Genomic DNA, 18,741 nt, shown 5'->3' with positions numbered 1-18,741 from the left:
AAAAGCGGGGTGGGAATACAAACCCTGGTTCGGGTAGGGGATAGAAAATAAAGAGGTAGAGTCAAAAGATGAAAGTAGGGATTGGATACAGACCCTTGTTCGGGTAGGGGGTGGAAAATTTAGAAGGTGCTGAAGGTGGAGGCCTAAACCACAGACTAGATTTAACAGCCTCTTCTAACATTTCCTTCAAGAAGCAGCAAACCCTACCATTTCCTTCAAAAAGCAAACAGAGCAGGAAAACAAACCCTAACATTTCCTTCAAGAAGCAGACAAAACAGGAAAACAACCAAAAAGATCAAAAAACAAGCCAACTCTGTGTCTTACCACGCAAACTCACCTGAACAGGCCGCATGGTCCCAAAGAGAGACTCTAGCTGGCCACACCCCCACCTTATCTAAACTTCCTGGTTCTCTTCCTATTGGCAGAGCGAGAAGATGGGGCGGGGAAAGCAGAGCAGAGGAGAGGTGTCTTGTTCAGACTTTAACCTCTTCTCTTGCCGGGTTAGGCATGCATGTCCTCTGCCTGCCCCCCCACTGTCCCTATTTCACCCCCCAACTACTATTATTTCTCCTGATCCATATCCACTGACTAGACCTAGCAGCCTCATCTGACATCTCCCTCACTGTCTTTCTTAAATTTTGCCCATGCACTCCCAGCTCCCTCAACAGTGAAACAGCTGACCCTGCAACAAAACCTCTACACCCCACTTCAACCGGACAGACCCTGGTCTTCCATCCCCTCTGCTCAGATTCTGTCTTTAAATCTGCATACTTAGTCTTCTTCCTTTCATAAGCTGCCTCCACTGAATTTTCCCAAGGGACTGTTAACTCAATAAAATACACAGTCTTTTTACTCATGGACCATAAGACAATGTCTGGCCTCAGATTACTATAAACTATTTCCTGGGGCACAACTAGCTGTCCTCCCAAGTCGACCTGCATTTGCCAATCATCAGCCCCTACCAGGCAGCCACCTCCCTGCTTTCTCCCTGACTTAGCAGCTTTATTTTTCTCCCCCTCTCGAACAAACTGCACATCTAACCTCTCCTTTCTAGAACTTCCAGAATTCACCTGCTTCCTTCTCTCCTCAATGCCTGCGGCTAAGCTTCTCAGCACCTGATTATGCCGCCATGTATACCGGCCTTGTGATAAGCTAATTCTACAACCTGACAAAATGTGCTTTAAACTTGCTGTACCTGAGCAGAGTGGGCACGATTGATCGCCCTGTACCCAGAGACTTAGGTTCTGCGGGGTTGGCAACACATCGTATGTCGCCCCTATCAGAAATTTAATACGGCCTTCCTCCATATTCCACAGGTCCCTCCAACTAAGTTTCCTCTTCTCAACACCTTCCCAATTCAACCATTGTCCCTGTTTGGCTTGACCAACTGCTTTTGCCCCTCTTAACAACTACAATGAATAATTGATGACAAGCTGACAAAGCTCCTCCAAATGTGAACCAAGAATTACACTGTTCTTTTTCCCAAATTTGGAGGACACAGCACATGTCAGCATCCCTTAATCTACTGTGCTCTGGTCTGTTGCTTAATGATGCATTCAGGCGATCCTCGTCAACTTGCAAAGACAGGAAATATCACCACATTTTATGTGCCAGGTATTTTGACCCAGGTGGTCATTGGTCACCGGTGATACATCACTTCAACTAGACCAATGAAACCGCCACTGCTGAATGTGAATAATGGAAGTCGGACATAAACTCTACTATTTGTTCTTGTTAGCAGCCTGGATGTGTTGTGAATCACTGGCAATTGCAGATAAATGGAACCCAAGTCAAGTCAGGTTTATTTATATGGCCCCAAAATACCAGTTTGTCTGAGGGCTTTACAATCTGTGCAACAAAACACACTATCTAACCTTGTTTCAGATAATTGATGCAGTTAAATCAACTTAAATGGATATGAAGCAGTTTATATGAATGATGAGTTCATGCTAAACACCTTCTGCTTCTTACCAGTTTTCTCCTGATTGGCAATTACTGTTTGTTTGGTAGCCTTTAAGCCTATATAACTACCAGGTGCCATGACTAAAATGTTCACTTTTCTCTTAGATTTTTCACATTTTGTCAACATTTTCCTTTCAAGAACCTTGTTCCTGTTTGATTAGATTATATTTACCATTAACATGTTAACACTGTTCACCAGTTTCCCACCATGTGTTGAAGTGGTATTGGCTAGTGGTATTGACAAAAATAGATTTCTGACTGATTGATTGTTTAGTCAGAAAATATCGAAAAATCCTCACATTGGAGAGGGTGGAACCAGCCAATGATTGTCTTTTTTGCTTGATAAATGTATTAGTTTAACTTTGTTCCATAATCGAAATTGTTGTCAATTCAGTTTTGGTCATTTGAATATTTTCAGTACCAGAAGGCACCATTACTCCTGGTCTATGTTTGGCAACAGCGTCCCGTTTGAGGAGTAGGAGCATGTTCAGCTTAGCCTGCAGGACTTTGCTACTCGACTACATTGTTGATTGAACCAGCACCTCAGTTTGAAAACAGCTTATGTCTTTCATTCTCTTCCACTTAGTTACACTCTCCCTCCTCTCTGTTTGTCTCCCGGCAGGCGTTCATGGAGGATGTCAAGTCTCGCGGGCCGTTCATCTACTCAGTCTTGGAGTCTGCCCAGGCCTTTCTGGCTCAGCACCCCTTCCAGGAGCCAGAGGAGACCCTGACCGATGGAAAAGGTCTGCTCCCTTCATTCTCTGTGCCAACTGCTGCGCCAGCCAAAATATCATACTCACAACCTCCCTGAGTTAAACCCCCGGAGTTCATTTGGTAGGACCCATGCAGGTGAAATCTTCCATTAGTAGTTATTAGCAGTGATCCGTCCTCTGATGTCACACTGAGTTTAGGGAAAGTATTCAGGTCAGGACCAATTAGCCGTTGCTCACCAGCTCCACAGTCCTGTCTGCTCAGATCAATAATACAGCACGCTTGGCTTTTCCACCAACGCGTCCTCCTCCTAATGTTTTGCTCTGAACATGGGATGATCTCCTGAGAAATACTGTAGCAATCTACCCTCCTTGTGTCTCCAACTCCCTCCTCCTTCTTTCCTTTCATGGAGTTGATGTACCAACCTCCTCCAATCATTGCTCTTCTCTTTGTCTGACATGTATCCCCTGCTCTCCTCTCTACCCTCCTACTCCTTTTTTATGTCTTCCTTTGCACCTTTATCTTTTTATCCCTGCGTGGCCTCATCTGACCTCTTTCACCCTCTGCAGAGGTCTCTCCACGTCGGCGGATCTTAAATGTGAGCCGCTCAGTGTGGAAGCAGGCAAACGTGGCCAGCGACCTGTGGGAGAAGCTGACGGCACGCTGTGTGGACCGCCATAGGTCAGACACAGTTCTTTTTTTTATATTGAGTACATCTTGTACAGGTTAAGTGGTGGGAAGTAAATTCACAGAGGTATGTTATTCAGGTGCAATTCTGAGGCACCTGTCAGTTGGATGCTAGTTTACACATCTAGTCTTCTACATGTCAAAGAAAAGCAACTATAGTTACAAGCTATTTTACAGATTCTTTATTTTACATTAATTAAAAACATAAGATAAGTGCAATGCAAGATTAAGGCAGTGGTTCCAGACCTTACCTTACCCAAACTGGGGCCTCTTGTCACATTTCAGATGAGTTTTTAGCAGTTCCATCAAAGAGACATTTCACTTAAACTAAACTTGGAGTGATTTGAATAATTGATCAAAGCCCAAAGAGGTAAAAGTCTTCAAGGTTCACAAAAAAGCAAAGATTAGAGAAAAGAGAAAAGATGAATTTGTGTAGTTTTTTTCTTATTTCCTACCTCATGTCAGTTTTATCAGTATTAACAATCTAATAGTAAAGTCCACGTTGCTGGTAATATTTTCGGTACTTCTACTAAAGTGTTGAATGCAACCCTTAATACTTGTCGAGTATTTTTAAATAATTGTATTGAAGTAACGGATCTGAATACTTTCTGCACTGTTATTACTGGGCCTTTGTCAGTAGTTGGAAAAGTACAGAGGAAATATTAAAGGTTTTTGATGGTGATGTGATGAATGATAATGCTTGTTTTATATTCAAGGTTAGTGTTACAGGTGGACTTTCATTCAGAAAACTGTTCCACACCATTTTTTTGTCCTTGTATTTCCAGACTTGGTGATTATTTCAGAATTAAATTGATGATATTAATCATGATTATAGGTCTTAGGTGGAGACAAGTAGATTCCTCAGTCCATGTGCCCTTGTTCTGCTCCTCCTAAGTGACGAACTGTGTCATGCTTGAATGTCAATGTTGTGCCTGGCAAGCAGTGGAAGATTTGTTCTTTTATTTATTCAGTGTTTGGTGTAAATTTGTTTCTTCCTTCTTTTTTCTCTCCCCATGTCTCTCTTTTCTATATTTGTCTATACGTAAGAGGAGAGAGAAGCAGGGAGATAATGCTGTTCAAAGATATGTTATGGTTAAAAAAAGTCTATGTTTGCTGGAAATTTAACAATAAAAAGCTGTTTTTACTACACAACAGCAATGTGCCTGTACCCTTTACAGCCATAGAGTCGAGAGCGTTTTTTTCTCCCCTTGACTGTGTGTGTTGATCTGTAGCAGGGTCATGCAGCAATACATTACACATAACGCAATTACCATAACCTTATTACAAAACGCGGCAAATATAATCCATTACAGGAACAATTGGGAAAACACATTTATCAACTTTTAGCTTATTGAAAATTCAGTTTACTTTGCAGAATATTAAAACATGTCTTGTGAAATGATGGTTAGAAATAATTTGCCGAAATGACAGCCTGTACATTTGAATAAATGATGTGTTTGACTGCATGCTCTGTGATTTAGATTTTTTTTTTTTTGGCTGTTGCTCGCATTAGCTCCAAATTCTAATGGTCGAGGTGGTTAAATGTAATGGATTATATTCCCCACCAGACACATGGAGAGGACTTTAGAGCGTCTACTCCAGATCCAGGCAGCGATGGAGGAGCTGGCAGTGGCCATGGAGCAGGCAGAGGGGGTGAGAGACGCCTGGGAGCCTGTTGGAGATCTCTTCATCGACTCATTGCAGGACCACATAGACGCCACCAAGGTAGACGCATACAGAAAAGCAAGCTGCATCACAAGCACGCCGTCTGCTTTCTCTTTATCTCTCTCGTGCACACACATTTGTACATGCAGACATACTATCAGGAATCTCAGATATAAATTGGTTTTACCTGTGGAGTAACTTAATTGTCTCCTTTGAGATAATTGCCTCCAGCTAACCCTAAAAACAGCACACATCGTGACCCTCCGTGAGCAAACATAAAAAAGAGACATCCAGCTTTTTTTTTTAATCACAAGAACGCAGCATTGATATGATACTCGTGAAAAAGTGAGATAAGCGTACCAGGCGGTGTTGCTTTAAAATGTTTGTTCTGGTTGCCTGCAAACAGTACGCATCCCGGTCAGAGTAGCTGTGATGTGACAGATGATGACAAGGACGTGGCACTTCAAACTGAGGCAGCAGAGATGGGGTTACAATCCTCAGTTGAATAGATGTTGTTAAACAAATGACAGGTCATTGGTTTAGTCATTATGGAGTGCCGAGTGCCGCTGCTGCCTGTAATTGCGAGGCACCATTCATTAGAAGTGAGGGCACTTCACAATAATCATGTCACTGTTTGGACTCCTGTCACAGCCAGCACATGTTCGGCTCGCTCTTCAGGGCAGGCTTGTCAGTTGGCCTCATGTGCACTTCCTCGCTCATTTACGTTCACACACAGACACACACAAGAGCAGAGACATGGATGCATGCAAACAGGACACGATCATACAGTAAATCCGCCTTATGCAAGCTTGTACACACATGTACGTACAGTATAAGGCTGCAACTAAGGCTTATTTTCAATATTCAGTATTAAATTACAGATAATAGTAGAAAATATCTTTCACAGCTTCCCAAAATCCCAGCTGATATCTTTAAATGTCTTGTTTTGTCCAATCAACAAGCCAAAACCAAAAAATGTTTACTATCAAATAAAACAGCAAGAACTCAAATTGGAGAACATGGAAACTTCTTCTTTTTTTTCTCTAAAAAAATACTTAAATGATTCATTGGCAAAATACTTACAGATTGAAATTCTGTTGATTGACATAACTAGCAATTGCATCAGCTCAGTGTGGTATAGCATACAGTATGCACTGCACACAAAGCGTGCACACTCCCATTATAAAGGTTTTTTTTACATTTCTGCTTGTCATTTTCTTTGCCTTTCTCTTTTACCAGCATTCCTGCTGGTGCGTAAACAGTCAGCACATTTGCCGGTATCTGAGATTAATTTCCTGCCACTAAAAGAAGCCATTTAGTGAATTTCACAAATTGCTCAGGCTACAGTAAATCATCCATCATGTTAAATATGAAACCTTAATGTTGATTTCAGCAACATTTGTGTCTGAGCATTATTTGAATGTACTGGAGTTGTTTTTTTTTTTGTTTTTGTTTTTTTTTACATGAATTCACATCCTTTCATTCAAATGACGCTCATGGAAAGAAATGCAGGGAAATGATAAAAAAAAGAAAAAAAAACATGTGACTTCAGGCTGTCCTGGGGCTGAGTTTGGTGGCGTTCATGCCATGCAGTCACTGCTTACTGCTTTTGAACAGCGCACAGTACGTTTCACGTTTCACAGTCTTTTATTTATGCCTCTACTGCATGCTGTCAAATTAAGACATCAACACTCAAAAAACACGAGTATGACTTATTTACTTATTTATATATTGGGTGTCTTTGTTTGCCCTCTTTTAGATGCATTACTTTCAAGTTAGGTCCCACGCTGTGAAGTTCGTAAAAAGTTTTAAAAATCTACAGCAAAAGTTTTCACAAACCAAAAAGAAACAATAAACAAACGGAAACGAACACACTACAGTGCAAAAATAATTCGGGATTAATCATGTGCACACATAAGCTGCCCACACACTCACACTTCAGTGTTATGATCATGGGTTGCACACTGTTTATTGTAAAAAGTCCCTGGTTTCCTTGATTGTTCACATATAAAAGTCTACAATAATCAGACGCGGGTGCTATTCCAATATCATAAACATTCTTTTCACTTTCATTTATATGATTGCTGCCAAGTAGTTTCTAAAACAGAGCTGACAGTAACACTGGATCACAGTTCAAATGATCAAAATGATTATTGTTAAATTTGAATGGAGTTTGGCCAGACTGCATGTTTGTCTCTTTCCATTTCACATTTGATATTTTTCCAAATTTGAAATGTTTTGTGTTTGAGCTGCTTCCTCTTTCCCTCCGCCTCTCTCTACCCCTCTGCCCATCTCGCTCTCTCTGTCTTGTCCCCCCTACAGTTATTTAAGGAGGAGCTGACCCAGGTGAAGGAGGGCATGAAGCACATCAATGATCTGGCCCACCAGCTGGCGATCTCCGATGTCCATTTGTCGATGGAGAACGCCCGCGCCCTGGAGCATCTCAACAGCAGATGGAAAGTGCTTCAGGTAGGGTTCATTGCTGGGTCTGTGCTGTCTGTTTGACATTGTCAGCAGCAGCTTTTTCCAGCAGTCAAATTCAAGGGAGACATTAGAGAGTGATTCCATGTGTAATGTTTGTCCTAATGGAAGTTAAGGGTTTACGCCAGGCTCCAATGGCGCCTTCAAACCGGGCCTCCAACTGCTTTATGGCTTTTTATCTTTTTGAGCTCGTGAAGGTCATTGGGGTGTTTCAGGAGATGGATAAAGGGTGTGTGATAACAAATTCTGATAACATAAGAAGGGGAGATCAGATGAAGTCGGTTAATCACAGGGATCATTAAAACCACTGAACTCTGAACTGCTCCCCCCCCAATACTTTAAAGACCCACACCAAGGGGGTGCCCTGGGGCCAAGATACCGACCATGAGTCGCAACATCCCAGCTTTGAATATAGACAGGAAGCTTTGTTGCATCTCTCTCTCTACTCATTTCCTGGCATCCCTTTACTGTTGGTTATTGAATAAAGGCTGGAAAAAAAAATCCACACCACTTTGCAAGCTTGAGCTGTAACTCCCTAAGAACAAATATTTTATATTTATTCTTTTGCTCACCTTTTGGATGTAGGCTGCACAGTTTTAGGTATATGTTTTGGCATTTTCGCCCCTTATTAGATGATAGGCAATGGAGGATTATTTTAAACACAGATCCCCAGCTGGACTCAAACCAGGGAGGTTGCAATTACAGCAACGGCTACACAAGGGCAGCTTATCTTGTGTAAACCATCGCAGTGAAAGGAAATGAAAAAAAAAAATAAACAAAATGAAGAGAAACCAGAGATGCAATTCATCCAACTGTCTATGACAAGCATTGTTAGCGAAATGGTCAGCGTGCAAAATAAAAATGATTTTTATAAAGGGACTGAAACCTGTTTAACAGTATCGTCTCTTAACATGATATAAGACCAGTAAAAGTGAATATGAGGGCGTTATAGAGGTTTATCTGAGCTGCTACAACTGTGGTGCTGCATATTCAGAAGTTTGGAATCACAGAAGCTTGATTTGGAGAGATGGCTGAAAGGATTACTCGAGATTTCTGAACAGTCTTTTATGCTTTTAGGTTGTAGACGGTCTACAAATAAATGTCATTTGTATGAAGGGTTTGCAAAAATAGCGTTTTGTACACAATGCACAATGTTGTACAATGGTTCAACCAGACTGACAACTGAGAGGGCAGAAAGAGACAAAGATTCCTCTGAACAACAGTTAACTAAGAAAATGAGACGACCAGTCACTGGTAAAAGAAATCTAAAGTTTAGCATCAAAATCTGTGGGAATTTAAATGGGGAAATGTTCCTGTTTCAGTGTCAAGTGCACAATAATGACTATAACAAGCTGAAATTAACATGTTGCTTTAGCAAAGCTGTTCTTAAAACTTCAGAATAGAAATCAAAGGTTAGTTTAGGGTTAGCACTATCAGATGAACATCCTGTGAGCTGACACGGCACAGCTTACACCTATTCACTCTAACCACCGAGCAGACTGCACAGGAAAAACAAGTACCCAATTGCGCCGTTGTCATTCAATCGTGATCCAGGATCAGTGGCGCTTTTCTGGACTGTAAAACAAACGAAAATCAACGGGGGAAAAAGTAGGAGGAAGAGTGGTCGACCCTGTCATGCAAACTGTTGGGACATTGACTGAATGGAAGTTTTCATCATTTAATTCTTCTTTTTGCTGTCTGAATTATACTGTTGAAGGAAAGATGAAAAACAGTCAATATAACAGGTGATTCCAAACTTTTGAACAGTGGTGTATGTGTAGGTCAACTTTGATCGGTGGTTAAAACTTGCAAAACTAACATCTGGCCGGCGCGTCCAGCAGCTGCATCAAAGTAATAGACTATCCCAGTTCTACAGTACGTGAGTGGAAGCTGTTTACTCTAAAGCAGCTGCAGTAAGTTTAACTTGCAGCTTTAACACACTATTCTCGGGATGTACCTGCTTTCTAACAGCTGTTGTTTTTCTGCAGCGCTCCGTCGCTCTCGGTCAGAATGTTGAACAGTTAAAACGAGGAGTCGGTGTCCAGATCGAGTATTTTCACGCACTGTGAGTTGGAAAGAAACGCGACAAAAAGACGAATGCTGAAAAGAAAGATTTGAATTCTTTAATGAATCCAAAGCACTGACTCTTAAAGTCTATTCAAAATTTCAAGAATAAAGTGCCTTGGATTGATTGAACTGGACTTGCCCTCCCCTCGGTGCTTAGCCGAATGTATGGATGCATTATCCAGTGAGCATTACTGTAGCTCTAGTCAGTGTGCAACTTTCAAGCTTGGGCTGGCTGCTCCATCAGCATCCTCTGCGGCGCTCCTACAGGCACAACAAAGCCCCACTCAGCCTTCCCCACACCTCATGAGAGAACACCCTGTTCCCATTAGATAACCTTCATGACACCCTCTCCACAGCCTGTCGGTCGCGTCGTCGTCAGGATGTTGTAATTGCCGCTCCGGCCTCTCCTCCTCTCTGTCTCTCTCTCTGTCTGTTATGTGATTATTTCAACATCCCTTCAACAATTCTGAGAAATTAATTTCCACTATCCACTTTGCACACTCGCTGTCTCCGTGAGGGGGAGGGGGCAAACCAAAAGAAATCAGATCTGTGTAAATGAGCTGTGGGTTTGATTTGTAAGCCTTTTTTTTTTTCTTATTCTAAGCAGGTTTTTAGTTTTGCAGTATTTTCACACTGCTAAACTGGCCGAATAAAGTATACTAAAGACAAACACATATGCATACTAAATACTGTCGATTTTTGAGCGTGTTGTTGAAGCACACTGTACTCCCACAATGCAATGCACAAGGGAAATGGAGGAGCTGAACAAAATGTAAATAAATTGTGGGTGGTGGTGAAACAACAATAAGAAATAGATCTTGGGATGTCACATTTAGTGTATCATTTCCACTTGGTGTAAAATGGTATTTTGACACTAACTGCTTAAGCACTTTTAATATGTTGATTAGCATGTTGCTCATACTGTATAGAATTATTATGTAGCTTGGATTTCAGACACAGCTTGTTTTTGTTAAAAGGTGCTCCTCCTGTGGAAGGTTCTCATGTTTATTTCGAGCTGCGTTCATCCATTTTTAGGATACTCGTTCGACCAGGTTCAAGTGCTTGAAAAACCAGTGAGATACTTCAAATCCTACAGATGCAGCTATACAAACTGAGGCTTTGTATAGCTGTATAGCTGTGTGGGATGAGCTGGCATATCTGTCAGTCTCATTTTTGTGCACACCTGCCCTCTTTTTCGATTAAAATGTTTTTCTTTCTTACGGGGCATAAGGCATAGCAAAGCTTAAATGACCGTTAAGAACATTCAGATGTGCGTAAAAGTGCAATGGCACACTTTCTGAAGCCTGAATTATCCTCTGCAAATTGTCACCAGAGCTTGGTGCATTTTAGGAAAGGATTGCTGGTGGAAGATTGAAAGAACAGAAATTGAGGCTCATCTTGCTCCCCACTGATCCCTTTGTGTTGGATGTAGAAAGAGTCGTCATGAAAAACTTCTTTTAAAGGACAATTTCTGCTAAATCTTTCATGCACGGTGAGCTACAGCAGGTTGGATGTCCTGTGGTCTTTGATTTAGGGAGTAAGTGAAAGCCTCTAATCCCTCCCAGTGATCAACATTCTTCAAAAGGCTTTTAGCACCATAGTCACCAGCAGATATTCATCTCCCAGATCTTGAATCATTCTCTGACTTTCTGTGATATCAGTAGAGCCCAAGTGACAAGAAGTGACATGAAGTAAAGAGACAGGTGTTGCAGATGGCTTTAGAGAGAGAGAAAAAAACGCCCTTTTTCTGTGCGTTTTGACCTTCTTTGAGCTGCCTTGCTCGCACCCCCGGTCGATCTGCTATCTCTGCTCATCCACATTCATTAATTGCAGTGCAATAAGATGCACTGACCTGGTGCTGTGCTATCTTTCACTGTGAAAGCAAGCAGAATGGAGAAACCTTTTTCTTTGTCTCCCGCTCTGTGTCCCATTTCTCTCTTAATTAAAATGATAAATGCTAAATCCCAGCAACATCCTGTGCCCTGTTGATTTTGGCTGCTCCAACACCAGCGAAAATGTATTTCCAAATTTGATTTGCTAATATTTGTCGATCAGGGGTAATTTAGTCATTTGTCTTCCTTATGGCAGGCCAAATTGCCTGTACAACAAATAGATTGTGAGACACGGCACAGTTGGCAGTAACATCTCCGCAGCACACTGACAATGCTCTATATTAGTACCAACCAATTTAAGTCTCGGGTACAGATTATATTGTTTTATTTTCTGGCGAGGGAGCAATGACGTGTGCACACTGAGGAATGATAACTTAATACATCTAACTTTAGACATTACGACTCATTGCGTGTGCTTCTCTTCGAAGTCTAAAGGCTGCTCACACTTTCTCCTTTTATCCGTCTCTCTACCTCACCGCGAGTGGATTCACCTCCCATTGTTTGATGACGCCGTTTCAAACATCCAGCTGACAATGATTCATATGCCAAATCCAATGCATTTCAAGTAAACCAGGATTAGTCAAACTAAATCCCATTTGGTGGGAGACACAACTGACGTGAAGTGCTTTTACAAAGGCAATGGCAAACTTAATTTAGTCAACGCAGTCTCCATGGTTATTGAACACATGCGAGGCTTTGCGGCTCTTTCATTTCATCTTCTCTTCCTCCAAGCTCTTTTCCACACTGACAGTGCAACCAGGAGCCGTTGTCCTCATTTCAACAAAATATATTATTTTGTAATCTCTGTCTTCATTTCCTACCTGCTGCTCTTCAAAGGCTTTCAAAGTCCTTCAAGAGGGCCAGCAGAGGAAAAAGACATAATTTATATTCTGCAGTTAACTAATGGAGGAGAAGCAGGTGGTTTGTGTGCACACTATTTTGGGGGATTTGTGGTGGAAAGGGATGATGAACAGCATGATTCCCTTTGATTTAACTCTGCGTGTGTGTGTGTGTGTGTGTGTGTGTGTGTGTGTGTGTGTGTGTGTGTGTGTGTGTGTCCTCAGGGTTCGATAGAGGAGCGGCTGAAGCAGCTCCAGGATGCACATAGAGACTTTGGCCCCGGCTCGCAGCACTTCCTTTCCAGTAAGAGTCTTCCTCTGCTATTTGAAGTTGTTACCTCATATCGCAACGATATGTGCTGTGCCAGGGCACCGTCTCCGAGTGAGTGAGTGTGTGTGTGTGCGTGGGGGGGGGTGAAAAGAAAGTAAGGTGAATTACAGTTTTTTGTGATAAGGTTATAAATCGCTGCCTCTGTGTGTGCGTGCATGCGTGTGTGTGTGTGTGTGCGTGTGTGTGTGTGCGTATTTGGGTTAGAGGTGGAGCTGGCAGGCTTTGTTCGTCTGTCTTCATCAGTTCCAGCAAGCTGTTGCGATAAGCATCCCCAGTGATGCTCATCACAACAGTCATTGCTCTCATTTGAGCAGAGATACATATTTGTGAATTCTGTCTCTTCTTTTACCTGCTGCTCTTCAAAGGCTACGGAGGGGGAGCCGAGGTGGAGGTGGAGGGGGTTGGTTGTTGGGGGGGTCTGAAAGACGTGATTTACATTGCCTAGTTTAAGCTGATGAAGGAAAAGCTGTGTGTTCCTGGGCTCTGTGTGTGAGCGCGTCTGAAGTGGTGTGTGCTTGTGTGTCTTCGCTGTCCTCAACAACCCCATCCAGTTTTGCTGCTGTCACGCTGGCTCAGAAATGCCACACTGGGGCTTATATAGCTCTACTCCACTGCCAGCTCAGCCCACTGCACCCTGCAGGAACGTCTGGGTTTACGTCTGTGTCGGTCTTAAATGCACCCACATGTATATTTCACTATGTTGTTTGATACAGCACATAGGACATGTGGTCAGTGCATATGGTGCTTATTGTACACAGGTAGACAGATTTGTGCTGTGATGGAATGTAACTGAGTACATGAGTACACTTTTGTTTTGTACTTTCCGTTTTATGCTACCTTTCAGAAGGAATATTGTACTTTTTACTCAGCTTTATTCATCTGACAGCTACGATTACTAGTTACTTTTCAAATTAAGATTTGGAAAATCTGATAAAAAAACAGATAATACAAGATTTATCTTGTGACCCTTTGTACTAAACTACTGAACTGTATGTAAATTAATCAAAAGAATCTCCACTCTGACCAGCTGCAACAGTGAAATGCTTCTTATGCATTGATGCATCAATATTAGCAACCTTATCAAATAATATGTAATAATGTGTTAGTCAAAGGGGACACTTTTCTTTATAATGACTGCTTTTGTTTTTCATACTTTGCTGTTTTTCTCTTAATACTGCTGTAGATTTACTGAAATGGGAGTATTTTTACTTTGTGGTACTTGTACTCAAGTAAAGGATCTGACTATTTTTTCCACCGTTTTTGAATCTGCTTCGGTCTTTGTACATGTGCATGCTTTCCACATATACACAGCAACAACATACATGTGCCGTGTCATAATACAATAATGGACATGAAGTGGTGTGTTTGTGCTGCGTGTATGCCTCTGTATCAGTATGTTGGTGCGCATTGTCTGCCTCTTGCTTCTTGTCCTGTTTTATCCTCTGCCGAAGCCCCTGTGGTTCAGTTTGGAGGCCGGTTAAAACGCTCACCCTGCCTCACAGACATCACCACCTCCTGTATTGTATTAGGCCGTGCCAAATAAACCAACACAATAGACTTGTCTCTTTGGCTTTACGGCGCTTGTTGTGTACCAGAGCAGCTCTGTTAAGAAGGTCTGAATGGACAGGCTGTCTGGACGCGCTGTCAGCTTTTCATGCATGACGTGCCTATTTTGAAATTGATTTGTGTGTGTTTACTTAGGTTCGGTGCAGATACCGTGGGAGCGTGCCATCTCCCCGAACAAAGTGCCCTACTACATCAAGTAAGTGCAGCTTCAGGGTCAGTGTCTGCATTGTGGGAATTAATGTACTTTTTCCATCGCAGGACTAATCTTCTATTTCTCTCTTGAAATTTCAAGAATAGCTTTGCAAAAGCAACACGCCTGTTAATTCCAACTCAAACAGGAACTTTCTCCTATTTAAACCTGCACAGATTTTAATGCTAAACTTCCAATTTCTTTTACCAGTGACTGGTGATCTCTTATATTCTTATTGAACAGATGCTCTTAAAGCATCTACTTCAACACAAAGAAGTGTCTCCATTGTTTTAGGGTAGAAGCTTGGTTTGTTTTCGATGGGTAGGGAAAATCATTGAGTGTCGCTGTGAGTTAATATTTCATTATTACAAACAAATTCAGGAGTACAATTACCCTCCATCGTGCTTGCTTTAAGCACAACCTGTCTTATATTTAAAAAATAAATTCCATTGTCCAAACTGCACACAGTTACCATTAGAAAGCAGATGAATACTAAATACCCTATTGAGCTACTTTGAGCCCAGTTTGCCTGAGCACTCATCTGTTTATCTATTTACCTCATCAATACTATTTCACCTTTAGAGTGCTGCTGGTTTGATCAATGAGCTGCGAATGTGTGTGTGTGCATGTGTAGGAGTGTTTCTCTGCTCAGAGGATGGTATTTTTGCGTGTGCAGGTTAGTGACTGTGCAGGGCCTTTTGTGCAGTTTGTTCCTCTGCAGACTATGAGTATTTATTTTCTTAATCATTTGCAACAGAACCTCATGGGTCTTGTTTTAGTCCACTAGTCAGTTCTTTATGGGCTATATTACTGTACCAATGAGGGTGGGAGTAGTACCTGAGTAGCACTTCATTGGGTACCAATCAATGAGCGCTCGCACTGGTAAAACGATGAGTGCTGCCCTAAAAGGCCCCTGAGTCCTGGCAGACTTCCTACTTCGGGGTTTCTCATTTATTTTTGCTGCACCTGTCCTTTTTTATTGGATCTTTTTTTCTGAATGTGCTCATAGAGCTAGTAGAGGCATAGCTGGTGTGAATGTGTGTTTCTGATGTGTATGTATGAGTTGGCATGTCATTCAATGTCTCTGAGTGAAGTTTTTTAAGTTACTGGCCATATATCTCCAGCAGAGCAGCAGCAGTATGTAATTTTGATGCCTGAACCTGAATCCTTTTTCATGTTTGATGTATGTCTGCACTTTACGGGCCTGAAGTCTCTGTAAACAATGGTCGCCCTATCCTGCCCTCTCATTTTTCTCCTTTTCTCTCACTTACTGACCTCTGATCTCCCTTCTTTTACCGTGTCCCACACCTGCCTGTCTCTGCTCCCTCGACTCATTTGTTCTTCATTTTTTCCTTGATCTTTCTGGCCTGAGAATGTGCGCCTTCGTTTCTTGCCGGCTTCGTGAATTTCTGTGCCTTTGTTTCATTTTTTCTGTCTTCTCCCAGCCATCAGGCCCAGACGACGTGCTGGGACCATCCAAAGATGACAGAACTGTACCAAGCACTGGGTGAGAAAGGAGACAATTAAAGTGCCCTCTGAGTCGTGCTCATTCACCCAGGACCCCCACTGGGCTGCAGCAGCACCAGCAGCACCAGCAGCACCAGCACCTGCTTTGAAGGCCCTGTCACATGGCTCGTTAAGGACCCTGTATTTCAAACACCTTGGGGACTACATCACTGCTGCCATTAACCTACGAGGCCCAATTTACCAGCACTGCGATTGCTTTTTGCTCAGCCTTTAATTAATTGTGATTAAGCGACATCATGTGTTTTACTGTTCATCTGATCTGACGTGGGAGCTTGCAGGCGAGACAGGCGTGCCGTCGCATGCACACATACATGCATGTGCACGTACACTGATAGCATTAGCAATACAGAACCCTACTAATGACTTCTGCAATGGTGTGATAAACATGAGGAGAGATAGTGATGCTTAATTCCTCGATGGCACGGTGGAGTGGTGCAGAATGGGTTTGTTTTCCCTCATCTTTTCATTTACTCTAATCTCTTTCTATCTCTCTCTCTCCCTCCATTAGCGGATCTGAACAACATCAAGTTCTCAGCATACAGAACAGCTATGAAGCTGCGGCGAGTTCAGAAGGCTCTGAGATGTACGTACAGTATTTCATCGATGGTATTTTCTGTCTGCAGCGATGGGATGGCTGGTTAAGTGATATACTGCTATCGTGCACCATCAGTAATCCACTATGACAAGCTCTCTGCGGGAATGAGATGTAACGATTAGCTGTGGCACATTTCTTTATTCAGTTGTCGATGGAATGGTGACTCCTCTTCACCCTACTTGAAAATGCAGTTGAAAATATTCCCTGTGCTCGCCATTACTATTGGCTTTAAAATGTAGAAATCAAAAGTATTGATAAGCTCAAGAGCCATTCAACCGCCGGATTCGTTCCTCATTTTCATCAAGGCCTGGATTGCTGGCATGTTAGGTAATTACAGCCATTAATTGGTCAATTTGGCTTACAAAAAAAGAAGGTAATTAGTTTTTGCCGCATGGTTGAGGCTTGAATGCGTGTCTCTTCAGGGTCACAGCATTTGTTGTATCCTACTTGGGGCCAGAGTCTTTCACTTTCCGCCCATTTTTCTAACTACTGCCGATTCCCCCAATGCCTCACATTCTTTGCTCCGTCATCTCTTCGCTAGCTCAAACATGGCTTTTCTTTCTCCCTCTTCGTGCTCTCAGCCATCCATCTTCCATCACCTGCAGTGCTCCGACTCCCACTGACTCCAGATGAGCCCATTTGCCACTGCATGTGGCCGATTCTGCACTTTTCCTAATTCACGTTCCTTCTCTTTCAACCTTCCTGCCACCTTATCGCTCTTCCATGTTCCGAGCTGCTGTAATAAAAACTCGGCATGCTCAGACCAGTGTGAAAAACCTCTTTCAATGACTCTCCTTCTTTCTTTCTTTCTTTCTTTCTTTCTCTCGGCAGCACTCTTATCTCCCCTTCCTCTGGTCTACTAGTTGATATCGTTACCGAATTTAATTGCCAGGCAGACTTGATAACTGCAGAACTCTCATTCTTCCTCTCTGCACACTTTGTGAATGATTGAGCAGTGCTGCATAAGAGCCCATCAGAAATGCATTTTTAGGTGACTCCCTCCCCAACCCTTAGAACACTCCTGCTATCTCCTCTCTCTGTTCTACCTCATTATCATGCTATCCAATTATACCTGGCATCAACGGACACGCTTTTAGCTCCACTCTTAGGGATGGACCATCAAATTAGTTTAGAAGAGCGAAATCAAATTTGTGTCACTGCTCTTGAAACATCTGGTAGGGCTTAAGTGGGCAAAAAGGGTGAATAAGCGCCACTGCCGCTTGTGCTCTCATTTAAGGAGGTGAGGATGATGATCCGGCTCTGTGTCTGCGTGTGAATGTGCAGTCATGTATGTATGAACGTAGGTGTCGAGGCTGCAGCATGTGCAGATGAATGCCTGTTTACATGCTCTTAAACGGATGATCTGCTTACTTTATTTCGAACCGTATAAAAATATCACATATTTTTGCAAGCAAAACATGACATACATGAGATTGCAATTAAAAGCGTTACAGTTTTAAAAGACTTTCCAGCACGTTCTAAATACAGATGAGTTTGGTGTTATAATAAGAATCCACGTCTGATTTCAGTGGATTTAGTGGCGCTGGGCAGCCTCGTGGAGGTGTTTCGGGAGCAGGAGCTGCAGCAGGGGGAGCACGTGATGGATGTGGTGGAGATGATCCATGGCCTGACGGCTCTGTATGAGAGGCTGGAGGAGGAGAGGTCCATCCTGGTCAATATTCCTCTCTGCGTCGACATGTGTCTCAACTGGCTGCTCAATGTCTATGACAGGTGGGTAAGCTGCGGCGAGATGTTTCCAGCTTGAAGAAAGTGGCCATATTGTTTTAAACAATTCATATCACGATTATTATTTGCTGTGGTTGGTGTACATAAGGCAGTTGAGATTTGTATTTTCATTTCTGTCCTAGTTACACACACCTTACATAGAGTCCCCCCACGGATATGCATTTCATCAGAGAGGTCAGAGCTCAGGGTCGTCTGCAGCACTGAACCTCTGGATGTGCATAGGAAGAAACATTACTTTACCAATCCCCTTGGGGTCAGTTGAATTCAATTAACTCCATTGGTCAATGGTATATGGGGAAGCAGGTTGGCCTAGAGGTGGAGGCCGGCTGGCCTGTAACCAAACTTAGGCATGGATGGTGGATGTGAATCGAGCCACGCTTCCTGCCGGTGTCGGGGATCGAAGCAGAGACCTTTCGGTCAATGGCCAGCCTCTCTATGTTTAACCCCAAGGGGATTAGTAAAGTAGAGCAACATGAGTTGTA

General features: G+C 42.6%; 1 protein-coding gene across 1 annotated transcript in view; it reads left to right on the top strand.

The window, feature by feature from the left end:
- Window positions 1-18,741, top strand: part of drp2 (dystrophin related protein 2) — a 75,821-nt gene that overhangs the window by 31,037 nt on the left and 26,043 nt on the right. The window contains exons 4-12 of the mRNA XM_041944829.1: window positions 2,585-2,705; window positions 3,243-3,354; window positions 4,929-5,085; window positions 7,348-7,494; window positions 12,530-12,608; window positions 14,337-14,397; window positions 15,837-15,898; window positions 16,427-16,501; window positions 18,043-18,244. Coding sequence (XP_041800763.1) covers window positions 2,585-2,705; window positions 3,243-3,354; window positions 4,929-5,085; window positions 7,348-7,494; window positions 12,530-12,608; window positions 14,337-14,397; window positions 15,837-15,898; window positions 16,427-16,501; window positions 18,043-18,244 — 1,016 coding nt within the window. The remainder of the gene's footprint in view (window positions 1-2,584; window positions 2,706-3,242; window positions 3,355-4,928; window positions 5,086-7,347; window positions 7,495-12,529; window positions 12,609-14,336; window positions 14,398-15,836; window positions 15,899-16,426; window positions 16,502-18,042; window positions 18,245-18,741) is intronic.

Source organism: Chelmon rostratus, chromosome 9 (assembly GCF_017976325.1).
Source record: "Chelmon rostratus isolate fCheRos1 chromosome 9, fCheRos1.pri, whole genome shotgun sequence".
Lineage (NCBI taxonomy): Eukaryota > Metazoa > Chordata > Actinopteri > Chaetodontiformes > Chaetodontidae > Chelmon > Chelmon rostratus.
Note: the sequence above shows the minus strand (reverse complement) of the source record. Positions and strands in the feature narration are given on the sequence as shown.